Here is a 27,255-nt window from a genome sequence, read left to right as displayed (position 1 = left end):
TAAAATATGTATACAAATTATAAGAGTTGTAGCCTTAGGGTTAAAAGTATTATGCAGGTCAGAAGCAGAAAACATTACAATTACTTGGAAAACAATATTTCAAGGTAGTTTAACTTTCATGTAAGAAGTTACAGTTCTGAAAAACTCTGTAGTCATTATATTAATCACTTGTTTCTATGTTATCAAACTAGTAGTTTTAGACTCCAAATTCTGTGGTAAATTTCCTAGCTTATTCAACTGAAAGGGATATTGAAGATGTGCTATATATTAGGCCTTGTGCTAAATTCTACTCATTTCAGAGGAATTCAAAAGCAGGTGGTGGATTGTGGTGATGGGGTGTTGTCTGAAGCCCACTTATATTGTCAACAGAGAGTTACAATGCAATTCTATTAAGTACATCTTTTGAGTTTCAAATTTTTGTCTTCCAATTCCAAAAGCTCAGATGTCTAATTAACGTATGTAAACACCTGCTAAGTAGGGGTTCTTTGGTTTCTGGGCTTCCCAGGGGTTTACTTTAGGGACAGAGACTGGCCCAAAAAGCCTTGACTTCTGCATCCCGAAGTGAATTGGGAGCCAAAGCCTGGTTCATGTGTGATTATGTATTGTGGGCTGTGACGGGACGTGAGGGAGCTGAAAGGGGGAAAGCACATCCAGATAAAAGATTCACATAGAATAATGAAGGTATAGTTCATTATTAACTGGGGCATTTGTAATGCTTATTTTTACAAATTGAATCTGCTTCCCCCACCCCCCAATTTTGTCTGTCTAGGTGTGTGTGGAATTTGATGGGGAATCTTGGAGGAAAAGAAGATGGATAGAAGTCTACAGTCTTCTAAGGAGAGCATTTTTAGTAGAACATAACTTGGTTTTAGCTGAAAGAAAGTCACCTGAAATTTCTGAACGAATTGTACAGTGGCCTGCAATAGTGAGTAAAACTTGGGCTTATTGAACTCCTGAGAAGAGGGCGTTTTATCCATTGTGGGTAAAATAAGGAATATATAAATGTAATGCCAGAAAGTCAGAAAAGTTCCCAGGATCTCCTGCCAGCCCTGGAGGTAGTAGTGGGAATGTCTAGGTCAGAAGGCAGGAACCTAGCAGTCATATGCAAACATATAGATCTGTTTGGTTTGGCCCTTGCAATACTTTCAAAACATTTGAATTAATTGCCTACTTTAAAAAATGTGGAGAATACATCTAAAAATCTAGATTTCCACTGTCTCTTAAAAAATCTACAAGATAATGGCAGCACTGGAGCCTTAAGGCAGCAATAGGCTGGAACTGAATAGTAGCTGTTGCCTTGTTTCCTGTATGGTTTCCAGTCTTGATCTTATGATCTTTAAGGTTCCCTCTGGATTATTATATTTTTTGGCTTTAAAGATACTGTAAGTCAGTATATGATTGTGCTTTATCCACATTGTAAAGTGTGGTGCAAAGAGAAGAGTGAGCGCTGTCTGGAGAGGGCACTTTAGTCTTTATAGGACTTGAGCTGGTGCTTCAAGGAGTAAAGGTTGGATCTAGATAGTTTGGAAAGGCCGGGAGAATAGTTGAAGGCTGATCAGATTGTGATCAGATTTTGCCCATAAGTGAAAAGAGCTGCCATGGAGATTCTTGAGAGATAAGGGTTGTGGTTAAAGTTTTATTTTGCTCTTTGTATTTTTTTTCCAGCTGTTTAGAACTGGGTAAAAACACAGGCCTGTCTCCCCAGAAAAGTGTGCATACAAACAGTTTTTGCATAAATTTTTGGGAAACCATGAATCTGTGGACCCAGTCCTGAATATTAATAACTCCCAAACGTCTATCTGGTTTAAATTACTGGGTTTGAATAAAAATTGTATTATCTGTGGCTGCATAAATAGTAGTTGTGAGATAACTTGCAGTAAATAAAAAAAATTAATGGCTTTATCACTTTCTCTGTGTATGGAAAATAGCCAGTTCCTATTTTCAGAATTATGCTGACAGCAGTTATGATGCTAACGTGTTTTCTTTTGTTTTAGATGTACAAACCTCTGTTGGACAAAGCTGGTTTGGGATCCATAACTTCTATTCGCTTTCTGGGAGATCAACAAAGAGTATTTCTTTCTAAAGATGTTTTGAAGCCTATACAGGTAAAACATAGAAACAGTAGTAATCTTTAGAAACAGAAATACGAACTCCTTTAACATGAGAAGTAAAGTACAGTTGAACCTTGAACAGTGCGGGTATTATGGATGCCGACCCCCTTGCACAGTAAAACATCTACATATAACTTCGATTCCCTCCAAACTCTGCTAATAGCTTACTGTTGACCAGAAGCCTTGTTGATAAACAGTTGGTTAACATATATTTTGTGTATGTATTACATACTGTATCTTACAATAAAATTAGCTAGATAAAAGAAAATGTTATTAAAATCGTAAGCAGAATACATTTAGTATTCATTAAGTAGAAGTAGATCATTATAAAGGTTTTTATCCTTGTCTTCATGTTGAGTAGGCTTTCGGTCTTGCAATCTCAGGGGTGGCAGAGGTGGAAGAAAATCTGTTGATAAGGGGTCTGCAAAGTCCACACCTGTGTTGTTCAGTGGCCAAATGTATTGATGTTGATTGCTCTAATTTAAATACCTAACGGGAAAGAACCCATCCCATCATCAATTAGGTGTTAGACTCATTCCTCAGTGTTAGCTTTTGGGTTAGTGCTGTCCATTTATGGTTGAAAGGACTATAGTTGATGGTGTGTGTGTATGGAAAACACTTAGGTAATATGAAAATAATGTTTAAAAGTAGACTGTTTATATACATATATGTGCATGCACATATATACACTTATGCATACGTATATATAAGCAGTCCTCATTATTTGTAGATTCTATGTTTGTGAATTTATCTACTTGCTAAAATATATTTGTAACCCCAAATCAATACTTGTGGTGACTCATGGTCATTCACCAGTACTTACAGAGCTGCAAACAATTTGAGTTGCGTGATGCAGGTTCCCAGCTCCTAGCTAAGGTTAAATAGGTGATGTTCCACCTTGTTTCACTTATGCTGTAAACAAGTGTGCTTCTTGCAGTCTAGTGCTGCATTTTTGTGCTTTTTTTTTTTTTTTTGGTGATTTCACTGTTTAAAATGGTCTCAGCAGCAGTGCTGAAGTGCCATGATGTGTCTTAGGAACAAAATGTGTTAGATAAGCTTCGTTCATCTGTGAGTTATAGTGCTCTTGGCTGTGAATTCAAGTTTAGTGCATAAGCAGTGTATGTTAAATAAGATGTCTTTCAACAGAAACGCATAAAACAAGATTATGTGTCAATTGTTTGATGAAAATGTGACCAGAGGCTCGAAGGAACCTATGCCTGTATTTCCCCTAGGAGCAATGGTTCAGTATTTGTTAATAAACCATTTTTTTGCAACTTGATAAAACTTAAATACTGCAAATGGGTGAGAATAGACTTCACGCGCGTGCACAAACACACATTATAATAATATTTATCTTTTAGATAATCATTTATAAAGCTGAATAATCTTCTTTACCACTTTCTGTTTTGTGACTTCATACTTGTTTCTTTGTGGTATAGAACTCTGAAACCTATTTGCTAAAAGTGGTTTGGGGTCAGTGGTTACCGGGTTGCCAAGCCTGTGTTGGGAAGCCCAAAGCACTGGCTTTCCCTCTACTTGAGTCTCATCCGTACTTCCATATCTGGAAAGTGAGTGAAAACAGGATTCATAATCTGAACCTTATTTTATAATGTATAAGTAATGGAACAGAGGAAGATGCTTTCTCTTAGTTAATTTCAGACACAAGTTCTTAGGTTAATACCCATCTGGATATTTTTCCTGCCTTAAAAGGAAGACTGACTTGCTTGCAGGGATCAAATAACATACAGGGAGGTTGTGGATATTTTGCTTTAGTGAGTGATAAAAGGAATTTTTTATTCTTAGTGATGTTTTCTGAATTTACATCTTTCCTGTATTTAAGGTTTTCAGTTAAGGTAGAACTCTTGTTTCTTGAGGTTGAAAAAGAAACATCTAAATTAGTAAGTTTATATTTATTCTCAGAGGGGCTGTGAGCCATCAGTGTGAATGTTGTCATTAATACAATATTAATATATAATTAACTGGGAGAAATATAATGTGTGGTCTTTTACTGATGTTGAGTTTTCAAAGTTTAGTACTTCAGATAATTATCTTGTAGATATGGGTGATCACAGTAGGCTGTACAAAAGTCCACATTGGGGGATGTGTTCACCCCAGTAGGATACTTGCTCTAGATAATGCACAGAGCACGTGAATATCATTTGGCATATGCAAAAATTGGGGTTGAAAGTTAGGATCCGTCTTTAGATTGAATTTCACTCAGTTATCTGTGGGTGAGAAAAAGATAAGGTATCTGGACAACTGTCCTGCACTTTTGGTAAGCCCTAAAACTCTTCTAGGTAGCCTGATATTTTTCTACTTTATTGAAGCCCTTTGCAGTTCTTTCCATTATTATGTACTTTCATCTTGTAGTAGGAATTGGAGAATACAATTAAATTTTTTGAAATTGTATAAACAATACATGCATGAGAAAACAAAAACGAACACGTTCTGGTAATTAATATTGATCTCTTATGGAGACCCTAGGTTTGTCTAATGTTACTTGGCAAAAGAAATACATTTTTCCAGTGCGGCTTCTCTCTCTAACAGACTATTTATCCTTCCTAGTGGGAAAAATGGATGAACCATTCTTGGTCACTAACCATTTCACAGTGGCAGAAAAGCATAAAGGCCTGATATTGGAAGGGCTTCTGTGTTTAGCACTGTTTTTTCTTTGCCCTGCTAGAATTCAGTTTGGCAGGTTATTCCTATTGACAGTTTCTGTATTACATTTATCATAACTGGGTGTGCACACAAAGCCAGAAGACTGTGGAATAGTGCCAAGAATGGAGCTGCTGCCAAGAATTGAATGTTTCAGAACTGGCTTACTCTGAAGCCTGAGGCTATTCATTGAGATTTTCTGTTTGTCCCCCCACATCCCTTTTTGTAAAAAAAAAAAAAAAAAAATGCATTTGTAATACTAGTTATGTTAAAATAATCTGTGTGAAATGGGTTGTTAAAAACAGCAGTTTCTTACCAGGAAGGGAGCCGAAGCTTGGTCAGCTTTAAGGTGCCTTAGAAAATAGAGTTTTGGCCTAGGTAACCAGGCCGAGATGTGGTTCAAGATTTTCCCTAAAATTGCCATCATGGGTGCATGCTTGCTCATCCCCAGGGTGGCCACTGGGCACAGCCATGGATTCACTAATGGGAATGTGGAAAAAAGGGCTGCCCATAATCAGTGGAGTTTGATGGAAAGAGATATGTGTACCTTTGGAGTTAATCTTTATGATGTATCAAAAGGTCTGGAGAACACTGATTAAGGAAACATTCTTCTGATTGATGAATAAACTAACTCTCAGTTATGGTCATCTACCCCTGCTAGGAGGTTACACAGTGTATTATATGGCACAGGCAGTGTGTTATATAAAATAAAACCCAAACAGTAATTGAAATGAATTGACCATGTACATCTGTCTCTTGTGTGTCTTATCTGTGTTTTTTGTCCCTTGGATTTAGATTGTGATTTCCCCATCCACAGTATTTAGGATACAGAGTGTTTTTTACTTGGATTGACCAGCTATTTGTTTGCTTGCTTTTTTCCCATCGACAAAGTTAGTCATATTTAAAATTATGCTTTGATCTGCTCTTAATATTTCCCATGCTTCTAGCTTGGGATGACTTTACTTCAGTCTGCCTTATAGCTGTGATCATTTGATGGTTTAGGACTTTTTGAGCCATCTGGTTTACTGGAATTGGAATGATTTGGGCTATCACGTGGTTTGTTGACACTACTTTAACCCATTTGATTAACCAATTGAAATAGCCCACTGGAATTTAAATAACTCTTCTTATTAACTGTTATTCCTTAACATGTAATGATTTTTCATTTTTCAGGATGTAAACAGTCTTCGACTTTCTCTTACGGATAATCAGATTGTCAGCAAAGAATTTCAAGCTTTGATAGTGAAGCATTTAGATGAAAGCCATCTTTTAAAAGGTATATGCATTATCTAGTGTTGATAGTTCATGAGTTGACCAATAATTAGCTTGTGAGAAACTAGGGTTTAGCCTCTCATTCATTTGCTCATTGAAATTTCTTTTTTTCTTTTCTTTTTTTTTTTTTGAGACAGAGTCTTGTTCCTAGGCTGGAGTGCAGTGGTGCTGTCTTGGCTCACTGCAGCCTCTGCCTTCCAAGTAGCTAGGACTACAGGCATGTATCACCACACCTGGTTAGTTTTGTATTTTAGTAGAGACAAGGTTTCACTATGTTGGCCAGACTGGTCTCAAACTCCTGGCCTTAAGTGATCTGCCTGCCAAATGTGAGCCGTGATGCCCAGCCATTTCTTTCTTTTTTGCTCAAATAAATTTTTAAGAGTTTTAAAATTTGAAATTCAAAAAATGTGTGTGTTGCTAAAACCTCTGAAATTTGGAAAGTTTTGGGATTATATGAAACTAACAGTAAAGTAGGGCCAGGCACAGTGGCTCAAACCTGTAATCCCAGCACTTTGGGACGTCCAAGGTGGGAGGATTGCTTGAGCCTAGGATAGGAGTTCAAGACCAGCTTAGGCAACACGGGGAGATGCCGATCTCTACAAAACATTTTAAAAAAAATTATCCCAGTGTGGTGGCACATGCCTGTAATCCCAGCTACTCAGGAGGCTGAGGCAGGAGGATCACTTGAGCCCAGGAGGTCAAGGCTGCAGTGATCCCTGATTACACTGCTATGCTCCAGCCTGAGTGACAGAGCAAGACCCTGTCTCAAAATAAATAAATAAATAAATAAATAAATAAAGTAGATATTTTTAAAGCTCAGCTATATTTTGATGTGGAATTTGATATGTTTGGAATATCAGCCATATAAAATGGATGTCATTAATTTGATACTCCTTACTTTCCCATTTATGTTACTGAGTTTCTACAATCATACATTTTTTTCTGTGATTTTTAGATTATCAGACATAGTATTTCTGTTGGGGTTCCTGAATTTGATTCCTCTAAAACTACACAGGACAGTGAGTGAGGTCTTGATGAATTGTCTGATACGACTTCAGTCTGATACAAAATAAAAAGTTTAAATTTTCTCTTAGCTTTTCTGAAATGTCAGTCATCTTATGTTTGTAGTGATTCTTTTAATGTTTACTTTTGCATTTTTTAAAAAAAAGACTTAGGAAAAGATTGTCCTGGATGATGTTGCTATTGGGAGATAATGCAAATGGTTCTAAGTTTTTTTGTTTTTTTTTTTTAAGGTGACAAAAACTTAGTTGGTTCAGAAGTAAAAATTTATAGCTTGGACCCATCTACTCAGTGGTTTTCAGCAACCGTTGTAAGTGGAAACCCAGCATCAAAAACTCTTCAAGTCAACTGTGAGGAGGTAAAGACAACAATAACTCCTTGTAAGATAACTCGACAAAGTATGATAACTATACAAAGCATGTATGATTTTCTAGGCACTAAATACCTTTATTATTTGAAACTGATTTTCAGTATGTTCTTGAGCATTTTTATTTTCCTGTATGTTTGTTTCATTTATTTTTAAGATTCCAGCACTGAAAATTGTTGATCCATCACTGATTCATGTTGAAGTTGTACACGATAACCTTGTGACATGTGGTAAGATACGTTATTAAAATCTTTCTTCTCCTTTCCCTTTTCCTCCTTTCTTCTCATATTAAGAGAAACAGGGAAGCCAACTTAACCTATTTTTAAATATTTTAGGTAATTCTGCAAGAATTGGAGCTGTAAAACGCAAGTCTTCTGAGAATAATGGAACCCTGGTTTCCAAACAAGCAAAATCTTGCTCTGAGGTAACCTTTATTTATGTCACTTGTGTAAAGCTTTCCTTAACTCTAACATTGCATGGCTAGTTTATATTTTTTTAATCATTTATTTAATTATTTTTGTTTCAGAGATAGGATCTCACCCTGTCACCCAGGCTAGAGTGCAGTGGTGCAGTCAGAGCTTACTGCAGCCTTGAACTCCTGCCTCCAGAGTAGCTGGAACTGCAGGCATATGCCATGCACGACGTCTGGCTAATTTTTGTGTTTTTTGTAGAGATAGGGTCTTGGTATGTTGATCAGACTGATCTTGAATTCCTGGGCTCAAGCAATCCTCCCGCCTCAGCTTCCGAAAGTGCTGAGATTACAGTCATGAGTGAGCTACTGCCCCTGGCTGCATGGCCAATTTTTTTAGTGTTATATTGCTGTCTGCTCTTCTTTGCTAGTTCCAGATCTTGGCCATAATTTCTACACTGAAGCAGATGGAGATAATATAAGTTTATGGTTCACTATTTTATGTAAAAAAGTTTCATTTTTTGGTATTTGCTGGAGATTCTCAATAGATTTGACAATTTCACCATGTGGAAGTGTTCTTAAAGGTAAATTGAGTTGTGTGTGTCAGTGCCTGGCATGAAAAGAGGGAAGGAGCCTTAGAATTCTGAGTAGTTTGGGTGTTGAAATAGGACCCTCACCTTCTGAATAATAAGGAATTTTAATTGGTCGTTTGTGATTGGGTAAACAAATGTATTTCAAGGGAAGTGATTGGTTTGCCATTACTAATTTCTGCCCAGAAAAGTATAGGCTTTTGTGAATGCTACCATGGGTTCAGGTACCAGATTTAATTCTGTTCTGAAATAGTTACCATTTGGACCAAGACTATTTCTTTTTTAGGTGAATTAAATCATTAGGACCTATTACAGTACAGATAACTTTTTTGCACCTTCGGAATCCAAATGCACTTGTCACATGGATAGTTTCCTGTGTTATAATTATTGAAAACTCCTTTATAATGCTCTGCCCCAGCATGGAGTTTAAAATTTAAAAACTGACCAAGGCCAGGAGAAATGGCATGGGGAGTGGGCCAGGAAGCCAATGAATGAATCTAGGTTTTTTGATTAAGGGCAGACTGGACTACAGCATCGACTGGAACCAAAGCTAGCACTGTGCCACACAAACACTTGAGTCTATGTAGCTAGGATGGTTAATTGGCTTTCTTGAATCTTTGCCTGTATACAGGCAACAGGAACTTTGATACTTCACCAAAAGCTTTGTAAACCAGTGTCTGAAGCCTCTGCCCTCCTTTGAAAGGGTATAGGCTTTGACTTCTTGAGTGGAGGCTCAGGTTGTTTAGGAAAGAATGAAGAAGTAATTATGGAAATTAGTCTTACTACCTTTCATTTTTGCCTTAAAGTTTACAAGGTAATTTCAAGTACATCCATCCAAAAAACCAGTTACTGTGTTAAGTACTCACTGTGTGGTGGATACTTGGTCCTGGAGATTGAAAGGTATCTGGAGTTCCTGTCTCAGAGTCCATAGGATAGTGAAGGAGACAGACTTCCAAAGGGCTCCCACAAGTGCAGGGGGAGTGCTCTGGGCAGGAGCTCTGCAGGTGCCTCAAGAAGCAGCCTGGGCAGAACCCGTGAGACAGAGAGGACGTGTCTTGTTTGCTGAAGGGCAAATGTTTCATTGTGGCCGGGGCACAGGAGGCGTGGAAAAAGAGAAGCAGGGTCAGAGATAGGAAGTTTGGGTTTTATGCTGCAGATGAAGAAGGGGTGTCTAGGGTGTTCAGGGGTTTTAAGTTCAGGAGATTGACTTAAGCTTTGTTAGATGATGGATGAGAGAAGGATATGAGAATAGAAATGAGGGCACTGATTAGATTAGTTGTATTGCACATCATAAATAGGCTTGAGGTGAGGCGGTAGCTAAGGGGGTGGAGAGCTATTTAGGAGACAGCATTAGTTGAATTTGGTGGAAGACTAGGTGTTAGGACTGAGGAAGCACAGGAACCTAGCTAATGAAGTAGGTAGAACAAATGGAATGTCTGCCTCAAAGAACATGACAGTTCTAGCTTAGGAATCCCAAGTGACATGGTCAGGCAATTATTTATGATACTATATAGTCTCCCAGTGTAGAAAGGGGCTGAGCTGGTGAGGAATAGGGGTCCCTGGTCTAGAAGGGAACAGATAGTAAGGCTCTGGGTAAGTAATGTGGCCAGGACTACACAGAGGATGTCAAGCTCAGAGACAATATTGTCGAGTAATCCATAGTATTAGAAGCTGAGAGATAAACAGGATAGAACAATAATTTCTTTATGTCAGGTTTTAACATTAGATAAATTATTAGTAGTCTAGAGTTAGTAAGTATCAGTTTGGAGAAGTTGGTTGTGTGTTACCTGTCATGGGGAATGTGTCAGTGTAAATTGGAGTATGATGAAAAGGAGAGCTGAGCTGCGAGGTGTGCTGAGGAAGAGGGGTCAGGAATAGGAATGGCATATCCTGTTGGATGGTGGAGCAATCAGTCTGGGGTGCAAGCTGAACTGAGGTCAGTGGGAACCTCCTGTGGGGGAATGTGCCTTCAGAGTGTTGAGTGTGTCAGCAATGGGAAAGGCGTTTGAGCAAGTAAATTTCTTACCTTCAAGGAGGTACTTGTAAAATGTGGGTATATAGACATATATGATGTGATCCTGTCTCCTTGACTCAAATTCTTAAAAGGTAGGGAGCATTACTTTTTTATCTTTCTCAGCATGTTGCCCATATTATATGTGCTATTGAGCTGATTGATGGGCACATTAGAAGCTATTAAAAAAAATAAGCCTGCACTTTAGCCTGGAGATAAGTTTCTTAACTTCTGCATCTAAAATGATAAACTAAATAAAGTGTTTTAAAAATGTACGTTGCAGCTCTTGAGCTCTATGCTAGTCATGTCATTCTAAAGGGAGTTGAAGGTGGTGGATTTTTACCTGGGTTTTAGAAGTGTTTGAAAATATTTTTTTGATTATTAAGCTCATCTCATTTTAAAATTTTTGGTTAACCTAGAAAAGTATAGTAAAGAATAGAATCATCACTTATAATTATACTTCTCAGAGACTCTCTGTTTACATTTTGAAATACTTATTTCCTCTTTTTCCCCCATATGTATCACAGAGACCTGATTTTTTTGTTAGTTTTTTAAAACTAAAAACCATAGTCTTGTAGCCTCCTTGATTCCTGTGCAATGTATTATAACTATTATTCCATATTGGCAAATATCTTTCATTCTGGGTGATTCTTGTAATCAGACAAGTTTTGGATATACTGGCCTGGCGTAGATTTCAAGAGGGCTGGGGAGATAAAGGGAGCAGTGGGGAAGGAAAGTATTTGAAAATGTATGAGTGAAAGGTGAGTACAGTAACACACTCAGCACGATTCTCACTGTGTTTGCACTTCCCAGATGTGTTGGACAGGCACTTTTAGGGTGGTCTTTGGAAGACAGGCATTTGGGATTAGGTAGGCAAGACTCTTGACTGTCTTGATGAATACTTTTGGTTAAGCTAAACCTGTTTGCCAGTGATATCTGGCTCCTTGAAGGTCTTCTCTGCCTAGCAGACTATTCCTCAGAGTTATGATGTTGCCTGGTTAGTTGGGAAAGAGTCTGCTGAGGAGTGTGAGCCAGCAGTGTCCTTTTTAGAATTCTATCATACACTCAATTATATTATCTCCGTCTGCTGGCAGGGAGGAACTATTGCCATGACTGGTATAGAAGACCTTCAGGGAAAACTCTTCAGGTAAGAAGAAACTTTGACCCTTTGTTGAGTCAGAGGCCAGTGCAGTGGTGCACTTGTGAACATGGGTTTGGGAATTGGAGTCCTGTTCCTGTTGAGCTACACCTTAGGAAAGTTGTAGAAGGAAATACTTGAGTTTCTTAAAGGAAAAGCACGCTAAGTTATGCTAATTCTAACACACGGTGACAGAATTGAGAAAGTTTTCGCAATGTTTTTCTGCTTTAAGACAGCTCATCTCTAAAATTTGTTTTAGCACCAGGCACTATGGTAAAGCACAGCCCTGTAAAGTATACTTTATAGGAAGAAAGTGCTAGGAAGTGTTAGAGACTGAATTTCAAACCAAAGGCTAACGCCAAAATCCAATAGTCTTCATCACTGTGCTGTTGCCACTGCTCTCCAAATCTTCTCCGTGGTGTGGTGAATTACCTTTGTATAAATAGCAGATTTCTCCTTTCTTCCCTCCTTCCCTCTGTTCCTCCATCCGTCCTTCCAACAAGTTAGTATTTGCTAGACTGATCTACAGTGGTGATCATCACTTCCTATCACTTGAAGTAACTCATAAGACTTATTGATTTATAGCTATTTAGGAATGTTATGTGCCCACAGCATTCACTCATTCGTATGTTCATTCCACCAGTCTTATTTATTGAGCATCCACTGTATGTTTGGTTTTATGAGGTATAACAGTGGGTATAAGAGCAGGGCCTCTGCCCATAAAGAGTGTGCGTCCCATTGTGAGGAGACTGACAATAAATAAGTGAAAGGTACTTTCATGGCGTGATAAGGGCTATGAAAGGTATAAACAGAAAAATGATAAAGAGTAAGGGACAGCTTTTGGGATGCTACTTTAGAAAGAGTAATCAGAAATTCTGAGAGGGTGACATTTTAACAGACTTGAGGGTGAAGAGAGAGAACCAACCAGCCACTGAAAACGATGTAGCCGGAGAGATAACAAGCACACAGGCCCAGGCAAGAAAGGGCTTAGAACACTAGGAGATGAGAAAGGAAGCAAGTGTAGTTGGAGTACTGGGAGCAAGGCGGGCAGTGAAAAAGATGGGGGGAGGAGGAGCAGGAGTGGGTAGGAGACTGGACCACATGGGATTCTTGTAGGCAGTGGACTGCCATGATCTTATTTGATTTATGTTTTATAGAGATTGCTTTGTGGTAGGAGAGATCTTGGGTAGTATGCAGAGGATTCAACACGAACGGAAGGAAGGTTGGTTAGGAGACGTGTAGCTTAGGGGAAAGATGGTAGTAGTAGTGACATGGAAAGAAATGGGTAGATTCAATACATATTTTGCAAATAGAGGCAAGATTTATTGGTTTATTGATTACATATGGGAAATTAGAGCGATGGAGGGTTTTTTTTTACTTGAGCGGCTTGATTTTATACAGAGTAAAAATTTATGCTTAGGTTTATAATCCAAATTTCTCAAGTATGTTGCTCTTGGGAGAGTAAGGAAAGTTATTAGTGTATCAACTCTAAACATAATTCAAAATAAGGATGGTGACCTATATGAGGAAAGATAATTGGTAAAATTGAGCCCTGAATAAGCATTTCAAATTGATTTGGCATTAAACTTTGGGAGACTAACTTCAGATTAACAGGGAATTGTAAGCTATTATAAGCAAAAGGGACTTTAGGAATAAACTAATTTCCTCATTTAAAGGATTAGGAAACTCAAAAAACACCCCAAACCAACCATAACACCTTCTGGAGAACATTAAGGTTCTATTTAACCAAAATTGAGTTGACTGAAATAGTATAATATATGATCAGATAATTTTGTGCCTAAAAATAGTTGAAACTATGCCAAAACTTGGCATGTGATTAAATTCTTATTTTTCAGATATATCTGTTTAGTATATGCTAGCCAGTCTTTTCAAGGCTGTCATAGTAAATTTCTGAGAAAAACATTCATGAGTAGAGTACATGTAAATATATTCAAAATTGTCAGGTTTTGAAAACCTGCTGGCCAGGCGCAGTGGCTCATGCCTGTAATCTCAGCACTTTAGGAGGCCAAGGCAGGCGGATCACTTGAGGCCAAGAGTTGGACACCAGCCTTAACATAGCAAAATCCTGTCTCTACTAAAAATACGAAAAATTAGCCGAGCATGGTGGTGCATGCCTGCAATCCCAGCTACTCGGGAGGCTGAGCCATGAGAATTGCTGGAACCCAGGAGGCAGAGGTTGTAATGAACCGAGATGGCGCCACTGCACTCTAGCCTGGGTGATAATAGCGAGACTGTCTCAAAAACAAAAAACAAAACACAAAACAAAAAATCTATTAATGGAAGTTGTAATCAAACTTTAGAAGTTAGTAACTAGAAGATGAAGAAACTTTGGAGATTCTTCAAGTTTAGATTTGGTGGTAAGGCAAGATGATTGAGAAAGGTATATGACTTAAAAATTTAAGCACATGTAAGGAGCCTGGTGAGATGGGTGAATTGATTTCCCCTGGTTCAGCCATAGACTTGTTGTCTTGAATTTATCTAGTCTCTTTTTTCATGGTGGGAAGTTTATTTTTGTGAATGGTATAAACTGTTTAGAAGTGGATTCAATACTTATATTTTTGTGAAGATAAAATTACCTGAAAAGGGAACGGGGACGGGTGTCCCAGCTTTGCCCACAGGCCTGTCATAACTTGATATTTTTTGCAGCTTGGGATGACTTTTGTGACTTGATGAGCCACATAAGAGCAAGAACTGTCCTCAACTTTTATTGCATTGCAAAGGCTTATCTGGATACCAGATAGGCATCGCTGCCTAACACAAGAGTCCTATGTGGTCTGGTCTCCTGCCAAACTACGCAGTAAGTGCGTGGTGGGCACTCAAGTCATGCCAAAGTGAATGCATGTGAAACTGCCACCGTTTAAAATTGTCACTTAAAAGTTCACCTCTGCGTTGTATTATTAAAGTAATTGCCACCTGACTGTTTTCCTGGCACAATAGTTCAGAGATCTGAAAAAGATAAGCTTGTGATCCTTTGTAGGAAGACATAAGTTTTGTGAAAAGTTGGAGTGATTTATTTACAGTCTTAAAGCCCTTAATTTTATAGTTTATCACTTGTTTCACTTTCTTCTTTCTTTTTATTTGGCAGTGGTATTATGCTTGTTTAGTATTAAGCAAATGATCTTAAATTTGGTAGCATTTTATTATTTCTTAACTAGGGACTTCCTTTTAATATCTGTTGGTTTGGTATCTTCTAGGCCTCTCCCAGTATGTGTCCTGTACAGTCTGTACCTACAACAGTTTTTAAGGAGATACTGCTTGGCTGTACTGCAGCAACTCCACCTAGTAAGGACCCAAGACAGCAAAGTACTCCTCAGGCTGCCAACTCTCCACCTAACCTTGGAGCAAAAATTCCTCAAGGGTGAGTAGTGATTTGTTAAAGATGTTTAATTATAATAATAAAAAATTATTTTAGTCATGGCTCATTGTTTTTATCCCCGGTTGTCCAGGGAGATTTTTCATTAGGGTTTCCGAGAAAAGATAGATAAATGCTTTTGGAGGTGAAAAAGTATAGAAGGCACACAGCAACATGGAAAATGGTGTAGAAGTGAAAGGGGGGCATGAGAAAAGAGACTATCTTGATACAGTGAGAAGGATCAATTGAAATAGTATAGACATTTGTAAAACAAGTGTCTTCTTTGAAGGAGAAGGGAACAGATTGGTCGTACATGGAAGACTGAGGTCAGTGGGAGTGTGAAGAAGCAGTGAGACGTGATTACAGTGAGAGATTCTCCTCAGTCTTTACATGAGCTGACCCAAGTATAGTTGAGAAATATGGCAGTAGAGAGGGTTCTAAGAAGAATAGAGATGAGGAAGCAATAGCTGTAGGTGGTACTGTTACTAACTTGTAGAAGAAGAAAATGAATATGAAATGTAAAGTTTAAGTAGAAATTTAAAGTAGTTACAAGGTTGACAGTGCAAGTAGTTTTAAGGGAAGGGTCTCTTTTGGGAAGTGGTGGTGGCCTATATAGGCAAGCAGTTGATACAGACTTAAGATAGAGGTCAGAGAGACTGTGGTATAGAAAAGTAGGTTTAGAAGGTGGGAGAGTGGCTGAGCACACTGGTTCACTGGGAAAAAGCAGGCAGCCTGGGATAGAGCTTGGAGGATGGCCATGTGGCAGTCAGACAGGAGGAGGAGCAGTCTTCAAAATAGAAAGGGAGGGAACTTTAGGAAGTTCAGTGATATCCAAAGAAAGATTTTTCATCTGAGTGTTTAAATGAAAAATTCTTCTCCGAGATGAAATCCTTTGGTAGAGGCAGGAACAAAAAGGTATAATAGAAAAAAAAGACTTTGCATTTTTCTTGAGAAAGAACTCTAGGATGAATTTCTAAGAAATAAAAGTTCTTCAAGGCTGTCCCTAGTAAGATGTACAGGGAAAATACCAAATTGTTCTTTGAATAACCAAGTAATCAGCTATTCTATTTGCTATGTGTCCTGATCACTGAACAAACAAGAATGAAATTATTCCCTGTTAGGGCTGGTTACATGTTCATAGCAGAAAAGGGTTTTGTGCTGCTGCCAGTTTGTTAGATTTTTTGTTTTTTGAGGTTCTTTTTTTAGAGACAGGATCTTGCTCTGTTGCCCAGGCAGGAGTGCAGTTGCAGTGGTACAGTCAAAGCTTACTGCAGCTTTGAACTGTTGGGCTCAATTGATCCTCTTGCCTCAGCCTCCCAACTAGCTGAGACTACAGGCATGTGCCACCACACCAGGCCAATTTTTAATTTTTTTGTGGAGTTGGGGGACTAGCTGTTTTGCCCAGTCTGGTCATGAACTCCTGGTCTCAAGCAGTTCTCTCATCTTGGCCTCCCAGAATCCTGGAATTACAGGTGTGAGCCATTGTACCTTGCCCATTGTTCGTTTTTAATCAGATTTTGTGTGAATATCTTTGAAGGGATTTCTAACATTTCTTACATACATACATATTTTAGAATTTTTGTCTTGACACATTGACTTTTACTAGAGGTTCAATTTTTGACTCTTGGCAAGTAGTAAGAATGCTAGTTTTATCTTTGAAATTCAAACGTAATCTTCCTTATAGAAAAAAGTTAGCAGAGGTGTCTCTGAAATTAACAAGAAAAAAAAAAGAAGAAACTTTCAGAATTGCCCCTACACAGAGTTCTAGTTTTGATATTTATAAACCACAGAGCTCATCTGCTGAGTGTATTCTTTGGTTCATACAATATTTTGTTTTGAGAGAAAGCTAAGGTTCGTTGTGCTGTGAGAAGTAGAGCTAATGTAAGAAGTTAAAGATTTCTGAGAACATGCAGACAGAATTTAGGGTTGTATTTTTCTGAGTGGTTATGATATTTTTGCAGAACTGTTGACTGATGACTTTTAACTCCAGCTCACAGAAACCTATCCTAAATTTTGTAACATACAAGAAATTTTCTTTTTTCTTTCATGCTCATTACCTTAGGGAACCAAACAGTTTGTTTTGGGAAGATAATGGAGAGAGAAAAGGAGGCCTGGATGCTAGCTTTCTATATTATCTTTTTCAGATGTCATAAACAGAGTTTGCCAGAGGAAATTTCTTCCTGTCTAAATACAAAGTCTGAAGCTCTGAGAACAAAACCAGATGTCTGCAAAGCAGGGTTGCTCTCAAAGTCCTCTCAGATTGGAACTGGAGACTTGAAAATTCTGAGTGAGCCAAAAGGCAGCTGTACTCAGCCTAAGACAAACACTGATCAGGAAAACAGATTGGAGTCTGTTCCACAACCATTGACTGGCCTTCCTAAGGAGTGCTTACCTACAAAGGCTTCTTCTAGGGCAGAATTGGAAATTGCCAATCCTCCTGTACGGCAGAAGCACCTAGAACATGCACCTTCCCCATCGGATGTTTCTAATACACCAGAAGTGAAAGCAGGTGTCAATAGTGATAGCCCAAATAACTGTTCGGGAAAAAAGGTAGAACCTTCAGCTTTAGCTTGCCAATCACAGAATTTAAAGGAATCTTCAGTAAAAGTAGATAATGAAAGCTGTTGTACAAGAAGCAACAATAAAATCCAGAATGGTGAGTGTTTCTCAATATCTTTATTGGTAGAAGGTAAGAAATGGTAGAGATACATATATCTGTTTCTTGTCCTATGAGAAACTATGTGAAAATGACTTTGTAGAAATAGTTTATACAGTCAGAGAAGTTGAAGGTATAATCCCCAAATCTCAGAAACGATTACTGTTAATATTTTGGTGTACCTAGTTTCATGTATACACAAATGGGTTCATGCCGACAGTTTTACCCTGTGAATTAGTGTAGATATCTATTAGTATTTTAAAGCAAGGATTCTGTTATATTCATTTACCATATGATTTAACTGGTTCCTATTAGGTGGTTCCCAATTTTTAGGTTAAGAAAATTTTGAAACAAAATCTAAAGTAATCTAGTGATTACTTTATTTCAGCTTGTCAGTTTCTGTAACATCCAGGTTGGAGTAGGAGAGGTGATCTGTGACAGGTAGCTGAGATTTAAAATTTTAGAAAAGATGCAGAATTGTATCATTTCTGGAAAAGGGACTTGGGTTGAAGTTGTTAAGGATAGGGCTGAAATACCAGGAAGAGTCTCTTTGCTTAAGGGGAGGTCCTGCTGCACCCACAATTTAAAACTACTCTTCTTATAGGAAAAATGGTACATTGTACTTGATGCTACTTACATGAAGTTTGAGGATGCATTACAATGGTGGTAGTTATCAGAAGCTCTGTTACTAGAGTTAGAAGAACAGAATGGAATTTCAGCATGTCAAAAGGTTTAGAGCTATTAGAATTTAAAGATGCCTTTTGATCACTGTTAGCTATGTGGGAAATTGGTATGGATTTTGTTAGTGTTTTAGGCTGGGCGTAGTGGCTAACACCTGTAATCCCAATACTTTGGGAGGCAACTGTGGGAGTATTGCTTCAGACCAGGAGTTTGAGACCAGCCTGGGCAACATAGTGAGACCCCATCTCCACAAAAAATTTTTAAAAAAATCAACCGGGCATGGTGGTACACACCTGTTATTCCTAGCTACTGGGGAAGCTGAGGCAGGGGGGTTGCTTGACCCCAGGAGTTGGAGGCTGCAGTGAGTTATGATTGTACCTCTGCACTCTAGCCTGGGCGACAGAGCGAGAGCTTGGCTCAAAAAAACAAAACGAATAAAAGCAACCTACGAAAACAACTTATTTATTTGGATCAGTAAAAATGAATATATCTACACTGCCTTTTTAATTGCAGGCCTCTGTAAAATTAGAGGGCAAGATGGCTGGATTTGACTTGCGAATCTTTTTAGTATAGCATTGGAAGAATAGAACTTTCTTTGCCTAGCAATACTTCTAACCTAGCTTCTTCATTGAGGTTTAAGTTAATATAGCTGTTAATTTGCATAAAATTAATTGCATAAGATTATCCTATTCTCAGAAATTATGTAACACTCAAGAAGTACATATTCATAACCATATCCTTGTTCTATTTATGCTTTTTGAATCATCAGCTCTCACACTCAGCTAGTTTTTGAAGCAAATTAATATGTGAAGAAGCAGTAAAGATTCTAGTGCAGTAAGCACATAATAGATACACAAGTGAGTTATGGAGTCCAGCTTTGTCTCATTTAATATATTATGCAGCTATACTCCATCTAATGGATTGTAAAAGAAGTGAAATACCTACTTACATCCTGGACTAGCACATCCTGCTATCTACTGTGACTTTTTTTTTGATTGAGGTGTGAGAATGTGATCAGAAGCCTTCCGTGACTTCTAATCTGTGTCCACTAGTAATGCATGTTGGTACAGAAGGCTTGGAAAACTTTTTTGCTCCTTTCTTGCACTTTGGGTCTAGAAAACAAAAGCAAACTGGAGTCAAACAGCTGCCTTTTTTTCTGTTCAGATAGATAATGTGGCTCCTCAGAAGTGGGCATTGCATTTTTCTCTTGACTTGGCTTTGAATTCAGAGAATCACTGATGGTAGCTCCTGTTGCTCTCCTCGGTAAAGAGCTAGATTTAGACAGTTCAACTTTCTTATTTCTAGATATTTCTTCGTGTGAGCCAGGATAGAACAGGTAAGATAACCTTTTTTGCCTGTGATCTGTGGAAGTGTGGCCCAACTCAAAGGATGATGTCTTTCAATATCTGAGTAATTAAAATTACATCCTTGAACTACTAATCTCTTTATTTTCTTTCCTTTCTTACTTTACCTTCTCTTTCACTATAACTGAATAAGAGTGTTTAAGGGATCAAGGACTAACAGCATCATGTTGAAATTTACATGTGGTCTAGTCCTGCTTTAAAAGAGAGGTAAGATTAGATCATCTCTAAGGTAATTATTGAAGATGTTTACTTTATTTAAAACCTTCTTTGGTTTAGGATCTTCGCATTTTCTCCAAGACTGACCTCTCCCACCCATCTCTCAACTAGTTCCCCAGAAGCTGTTGGTTTTTGACTTTTGTTTGTTTGCCTAAAAACCCACTTCCTTCTTCTCAGCTCTCTTGGACCCTAAGAAAAGGTCTTTTCTGTTTTCTATTAAATATTCCTTAAGGCTCTTGACATACAAATGGATTCCTTACTTTGTTCTCTGACACGGTGATTGCTCTTTCCTAATACATCTCTACCTTTCTTTAGAAACCATATTAACATTTCAAGTTCTCCGGCTGATTACAAGTTAAAACATAGAATCTGCATTTACTTAGAATTATAATCCTGTCTGTAGCCAGTGCTCTTAATCCTGCATAGACCACATGAGCAGAAGTGGAAGACATGTCAGGAGTCAAGTGACAGGCATTTAGAAGATGCTGTAACCCCGTAGACTGAGGGGCTATGTAGGAAAGTGATTTGTTTATTGTTATTTTTAGAATGGTTAGTTTTTGCATTGTACTTTTAAAAACACACCTTAAACCAGTCTTTTTTGCATTTGGAACATGACAGAGTGGACGTCCACAAAGTCAGGCCTTTACGGAGGTGAACCTCAACAGAGTTTGAATTAAATACCTGATTTGAAAACATCCTAAAATGTAGGATTGTGAATAGAAGTATACATTAACTTTAAATTGTGAGTCTGGCTGTTTAATTTCGAGTTTTATGTTGCCAAATGGATTCAGCAAATAAGAATTGTTTTATAAAGAGAGTAAAACTTTTCCAGTTATTCTGAGAGTTGTTTTCTGTTGAGCCATTTTTGGAAATTACAGTTGAACCAGGAATGGAGAAGGGAGTTCTCTTTAAGGGAATATTGGCTTTTTGAATAGAATTCAGTCATATATGAATGTGGTGTTAAAAAATTTGAGGTCCTGTCTCGTTTATCTTTTGTTTTCCTAGCCCCTTCCAGGAAGTCGGTTTTGACAGACCCAGCTAAACTCAAAAAGCTGCAACAGAGTGGCGAGGCCTTTGTACAGGATGATTCTTGTGTGAACATTGTGGCACAGTTGCCTAAGTGCCGAGAGTGTCGCTTGGACAGTCTCCGCAAGGATAAGGAGCAACAGAAGGACTCACCTGTGTTTTGCCGCTTCTTTCACTTCAGGAGGTGAGGCATTTTGGGAAAAGTTCAGATAATCTGGGCATACTTTTTATGCTAGATCATCTAACCTACCTTTTTTACTCTTTTATCAACAGTAAATCTAGAAGTAAAAAGGTGGCAGATGTTGCATTTGTAATCACTAGGTTGGAGAATCTAGATCTTATTGCATGTGACTTTTCATTCTTATTTTTGTTTTTTTTTTAAAGTAACGAAGCTTAAAAATATAAACTTCTATTTCTGAAAGGAACAGTCATTATAGAAAAATGTTGAAGCTTCTGAAAAACCACTACAAATAACTACTATTAACTTTTCAGTGCATTGTATGATCATAAAATGTATTCAGGCATACATAGTTGGTATACTGCGCCTTCTGTTTTGAATCTTATTTTCCTATTATGTAGTAGGGACCTCTTGATCATAACCTTTTCCTTAAAATACTTTTGAATTTCTGTGTAAGAGCACATTATAGTAATGTTTGATAATTTATTTCACCAATTCCCTTGTTGGTATTAAGATTATTTTGTATTTTTTGTGACTGGAAATAATGCAGAAATGATCATCTTGTCCATGTCCCTGATTATTTGCTTTGGGAGGATTACTAGAAATGGCATTTCTGGGTCAGAAGGTGTGTGTGTTTTAAGACTTTGATACATTGGCCGGGCGCGGTGGCTCAAGCCTGTAATCCCAGCACTTTGGGAGGCCGAGACGGGCGGATCACGAGGCCAGGAGATCGAGAGACGATCCCGGCTAACACGGTGAAACCCCGTCTCTACTAAAAAATACAAAAAAACTAGCCGGGCGAGGTGGCGGGCGCCTGTAGTCCCAGCTACTCGGGAGGCTGAGGCAGGAGAATGGTGTAAACCCGGGAGGCGGAGCTTGCAGTGAGCTGAGATCCGGCCACTGCACTCCAGCCTGGGTGACAGAGCAAGACTCCGTCTCAAAAAAAAAAAAAAAAAAAAAGACTTTGATACACATGTTCTGTCAAGTTATCCTGCAGGAAGGTTGCACCTGTGTCCTTGCCCACTGCAGGGTTTGAACATGCTCCCATGGTCTCTGTACCATTGGCAGCAGGGAGAGGCATATCTTTTAAAAAAATCTTTTCCAATTTTATAGGCAAAATTTTCATATATATATATATATATATATATATAAATTCAAAATCATTTTCTTTAAATTCTTCTATCCTGAGTGAAGAAAAAAGCAGCCCTATCTTCTCTTTTGTTCATATAGAAATGAACAGTGTTGGCATAGTTGAACTTGAGATAGAATTCACTTTCTCAGAAATCTAGGTACTTTCAGGTTGAACTAACTCTAATCATAAACAGAAGAGTTGACTTCAATTTCTTCCTATTCTCCTCCTCCCCTTTCATTTTATCTAAGTGAAAAGATTGCTGATGAGCTGAATTAAATGCACAGGGAATTTAGATCATTAATTATATATGCTTGTAATTTTCAGATTCAGGCTTATTTAACAAAATAAGAATTTTTTAGATACTAGTTTGCCCCATTCATCCCTTTGTAAATTGCAAAAGCACATCATAAAGCATGTGGGTAGCATTTAGAGCTGTAATACTGTTAACATATGTTAACATATGCATATATTAATATATTTTGAATAACTCCTGGCCCAGAATAAGCTCTCAGTAGAGGGTAACTCTATTTCCCTTCCTCTCGAGAATTTTTTTCTTAAACAGGTGTGTTACAGTGCATGTTCATTTGTATGTGTATGTATTTTGAAGAAACTGAAATGGTTGTGCTTTGTGCAGGTCTTTGTGTTTCTATCATGCACTTGATTTCATGTTGTTATGGCTCCTCTGCTATGAAAGGTATAACTAGATTGGATGAGAGATTGGTTTAAGTTGCAAAGGCATTTTAGGGAAGAGATAATTTATTTTGTTTTGTTCTTTGTAATATGATTAGAGCTTTTTTTTTTTTAAACCCACTATATTTTTGTAACAGTCTAGAAGTCATTGACTTTATGACTTAGCTGTTTTTTTCATTTTTGACTTCTTTAAAGGGGAGAGTACCTTTGCCTAATGCTGCATAGTAGAAGCCAGTGTAGTAGAAACTAGAAAAAACTCATATCTTGGTGAAAGAATATCATAATTTAACTTTTTTCCTGATGTTTAGAGTGAAGATCGAGGCTGTCATTAGCCTCCTCATCAAGTTTCTATCTCATTAAACTCTTTTGCAAATAAAATAGGAGTTAGGGGTAGGGTCTCAGTGGTAAGGCTCAGTTGCTAGGTCCTGTTGCCATTACGTCTCACTTTGAAATGCTTTCAAATTTATTTTTTAGTGTTATGACTATCTCTAATTTGGACCGTCAATTAAAAACTTGCATCTCTCATTTGGACTGCTTGAAATAATTTGCATATGTTAGCTAACAGAGTCTTGTCCTTCCAGTTTATTCTACACTCTTTTGGACAAATGGTTTTTCTAAAACACAACTTCGCGTGTGTCTCACATGATGACTTTTGATAGCTGCCCAGTGCCTAGCAAAGTCAAGGTCCCCAGTGAAATAATGAAGGCTTCAGCAATTGACCCCAACTTACCTCTGCAACTTCTTCCTGATTCTTACCTATTTGAATAAACCCTTTAGTCTAATTGGTCTGTTGTCACCCTGTTCACCTTTAGTTTTCTTGCTTTTGTATGAAATACTGTCTTTTGGACATACCTTCTTTCACCTAATTGTCTACCTTTTCTTGCCAAAGCAAGCTCAGTTACTCTCTTTACCGTGAGGCCCTCATCATATTGGCCCACAAAACTCATAGTCAGCAGTCAGCACTTCGTCCTCTGCTCTTACAAGAATTGATGACTGTTACGATATGTTACAGGCTACTTCATTGTGTTTTATGTCTATTTCTTATGTCTCCTACTAGAAATATTTGTTTGTATGTATGTATGTATGTATGTATTTACTTATTTATGTTTAGAGACAGAATCTTACTCTGCTGCCCAGGCTGGAGTGCATTGGCACGATCATAGCTTACTGTTATGTCAAACTCCAGGGCTCAAGTGATCTTCCCATCTCAGCTTCCCAGGTACCTAGGACTACAGGCTTCTGCCACCATGCCTGGCTAATTAAAAAAAATTTTTTTTTGTAGAGACAGGGTCTTGCTATGTTCTCTGGGCTGGTCTCGAACTGGATCCGTCTCAGCCTCCCAAAGTGCTAGGATTACAGTGAGCCATTGTGCCTAGCCAGAATACTATATTTTTAGGCTGGGCATGGTGGTTCATGCTTGTAATCCCAGCACTTCAGGAGACCAAGGTGGGAGGATTGCTTGAGCCCAGGAGTTTGACACCAGCTTGGGCAACATGACAAACTCCTGTCTCTACAAAAAATGGAAAAAGAAAATTAACTGGGTGTGGTAGCACATGCCTGCCTTCCCAGCCACTTGAGCGGCTAAGATGGGAGGATTGCTGAAGCCTGGGAGGTGGGGGTTGCAGTGAGCCATAATTGTACCACTGTACTCCAGCCTGGGGCATTGGAGTGAGAGCCTGTCTCAAAAAAAGAAAAAAATATTTTGTGTTTTAAAAATTTAAAATACATAGCTTATGAAAAAAACATTCAAGTGTTACAGAGTATTGAAGGCAAATAATGAACAAATGGTCTGCCCTTTGTTCCACTTCTTAGGTTCTGAGGCCCATTTTAATGCTTCCCTCTTTCCAGAAGCTTGGACAGTAACGTGCAGCTGGAATTCATATAGGCACCAAGTACCTCACAAACCAGTGTGGCCATTGCTTCAGTGACTGTCTAGCGGTTACCCTTCTTTAGCTGAGCTTTTGTCTTGAAGCAGTAGTTGTATTTAAATCTGATCAGGTTATTTATCACCTTCTGTTTGTTAACGACTTACCTTTGTAGTAACTTACGATTTTCCTGCTCTTAAGTGCCAAGTCCAGCAGGTCGAACAACTATCCCTGGAGGCAGTGTGATTATATTGGTTTGAGTGCAAAATATACCTCTCTCCCCTTCTCCTCGCTCCTCTTTCCCCCTGTCTAGCTTGTCTTTTGGGGAAAAAGTGTTTTGAATCTTCCTACTGACATTGCCAAATAATCATTGGCTGTGATTAGCCATGGAGATTACAGAAAACTAGGAAGGACTTTGTTGATTTAAATAGTAATTACAAGTTGTGGATGGGCACGGTGGCTCATGCCTGTAATCCCAGCACTTTGGGAGACTGAGGCAGGAGTATCACCTGAGGTCAGGAGTTCAAGACCATCCTGGCCAACATAGCAAAATTCTCTACTAAAAATACAAAACTTAGGCAGGAGTGGTGGTGCATGCTTGTAATCCCAGCTACTGGGGAAGCTGAGGCAGGGAGAATTGCTTGAACCTGGGAGGCGGAGGTTGCAGTGAGCCGAGATGGCACCACTGCACTCCAGCCTGGGTGACAGAGCGAGACTCCATCTCCCCCTCGCCCCCTCAAAAAGTAATTACAAGTTGTAAATCAGTTTTGTGTGTGTGTGTGTGTGCATTATATCTTTTTTTCCCCTGCTTCCCTAGGTTACAATTCAACAAACATGGTGTGTTGCGGGTAGAAGGATTCTTAACACCAAACAAGTATGACAATGAAGCAATTGGCTTGTGGTTACCTTTAACCAAAAACGTTGTGGGGATTGATTTGGACACAGCAAAGTACATCTTGGCCAACATTGGAGACCACTTCTGTCAAATGGTGATTTCTGAAAAGGAAGCTATGTCAACTATTGAGCCACACAGTAAGAGCATCTCTTAGGGGGTAGGATTTTTGAGCCCAACTTGATTTTTGTTCCTAAGTGACACCTAAGTCCTAATTGCTTGGGTTTTTTTTTTCACCCAGAAGTTTAGATAACTTTGGTGTAATGAGGTTGCAGTTTTCCTTTTGTAACAGGTTTGATCAGAGTTAGCCATCTATTTTTGGGGTTTATTTTGGGCCAATTACCAAAGGAGTGGAACTCCTTTTTTGTTAGGAAAGGTGAAGGTACAGTTACCAAAGGAGTGGAACTCCTTTTTTGTTAGGAAAGGTGAAGGAAGGTACAGTAATGGTGGATTTGCACAGCCTCACCAGCAGTGCAGGCACACTACAAGGGGATGAGGTCTCAGATTGGTCTATTTTAAAACAAAGGTTATTAATCATGAATACATTTCAAGGAAAGAAAGAAGGGGAAGGCTGACTCTTAGACCTACTGGGTTAGAGTCTGCAGGGCTGGGTCCCAGACATGAGAGTGAGAACAGGTTCAGAATGGAAATGATTGTTAGAGTCAAGGTTTGAAGGGAATACTTGGAGGTTCTAGATGGGCATGTGCTTGTGTCCTCTGCTCTTTGGGAGCACTCTTATGCTGATCTGGCAGCCTGTTAAGCCACAGGAATCAGGGTAGGTGCCATATTAGAGCCAGACCTCCTTCATGACATCTCAAGCTAGGATGTTTGGAGGACGGTACAGCCTCTTCCTGTCCATGTCTCTCTGTGGAAATGAGTTAATCCAGCCAGAAGCACCATGGGGTATCTGTCTTGTAAGCCTCATATTTTCTTCCATCATTTTATCTTTATCAGTGGTTGAAAGTTAAAAGTGAAGCCTTTCCATTCCTCTGGTATGTCTCTTTTTAGACTCTGCTTACCCAAGTATGTTTGAATACAAGCATCCATGCCAGTCTTAAGAATTTTGATATATTACCAGCAACTAACCAAAGCTAGCTTAAGCACAAAAATAACTTACTGAATAGATGTGGATACTCTCTCAGAGTCCAAGGAACAGGACTAGGGCATTCCCAGCTGTAGGAATCCAGAGCTGCCTGGGAGAAAGGGAATTGCGAGTGCCTGGAACAACCAGAGTCATTCTTTAGAATTACTTCATTCTGCTAGGGTAGTGGAGACTCTAAGTCAAAAGTCTTATTATACTTTTCCCCCCTGTAGTCTGTTTAAGACAAGCAATATTAGTTTTCCACTTTCAGTAGAGATACAAAGTTTCTTTATTAAATATATTTAAGTAAGAGTAGTAGATGGAAAGAAAAATTCCTAAGTAACTGATCTGGCAGTGGTACATACATGACTGCAATGTGGAAATACTTTTTTGGAATGTATTAGTAACTTTGCTCCTGAATGAGCAGAGCTGTTTTAAGCAAGTGATGGCTTTGTCTTCGATAATGGTGAGTCATCTGAAAAATGTGTTTTTTTTTTTTTTAATATAGAAAAGGCATAGACAGTT

General features: G+C 38.5%; 1 protein-coding gene across 3 annotated transcripts in view; it reads left to right on the top strand.

Annotated features, from left to right (window-relative positions):
- The window catches only part of KDM3A (lysine demethylase 3A), a 52,594-nt gene that overhangs the window by 7,869 nt on the left and 17,470 nt on the right, over positions 1-27,255 (top strand). For 2 of the 3 annotated variants that reach the window (XM_050752999.1, XM_050752997.1), the window contains exons 3-12: positions 770-925; positions 1,995-2,105; positions 5,943-6,045; positions 7,295-7,419; positions 7,586-7,658; positions 7,764-7,852; positions 14,792-14,955; positions 17,094-17,605; positions 20,872-21,076; positions 25,575-25,789. In XM_050752999.1, the coding sequence (XP_050608956.1) occupies positions 770-925; positions 1,995-2,105; positions 5,943-6,045; positions 7,295-7,419; positions 7,586-7,658; positions 7,764-7,852; positions 14,792-14,955; positions 17,094-17,605; positions 20,872-21,076; positions 25,575-25,789 (1,753 nt within the window). The remainder of the gene's footprint in view (positions 1-769; positions 926-1,994; positions 2,106-5,942; positions 6,046-7,294; positions 7,420-7,585; positions 7,659-7,763; positions 7,853-14,791; positions 14,956-17,093; positions 17,606-20,871; positions 21,077-25,574; positions 25,790-27,255) is intronic. The other variant, XM_050753000.1, reaches the window with a different exon arrangement.

Source organism: Macaca thibetana, chromosome 13 (genome assembly GCF_024542745.1).
Source record: "Macaca thibetana thibetana isolate TM-01 chromosome 13, ASM2454274v1, whole genome shotgun sequence".
Taxonomy (NCBI): domain Eukaryota; kingdom Metazoa; phylum Chordata; class Mammalia; order Primates; family Cercopithecidae; genus Macaca; species Macaca thibetana.
Note: the sequence above shows the minus strand (reverse complement) of the source record. Positions and strands in the feature narration are given on the sequence as shown.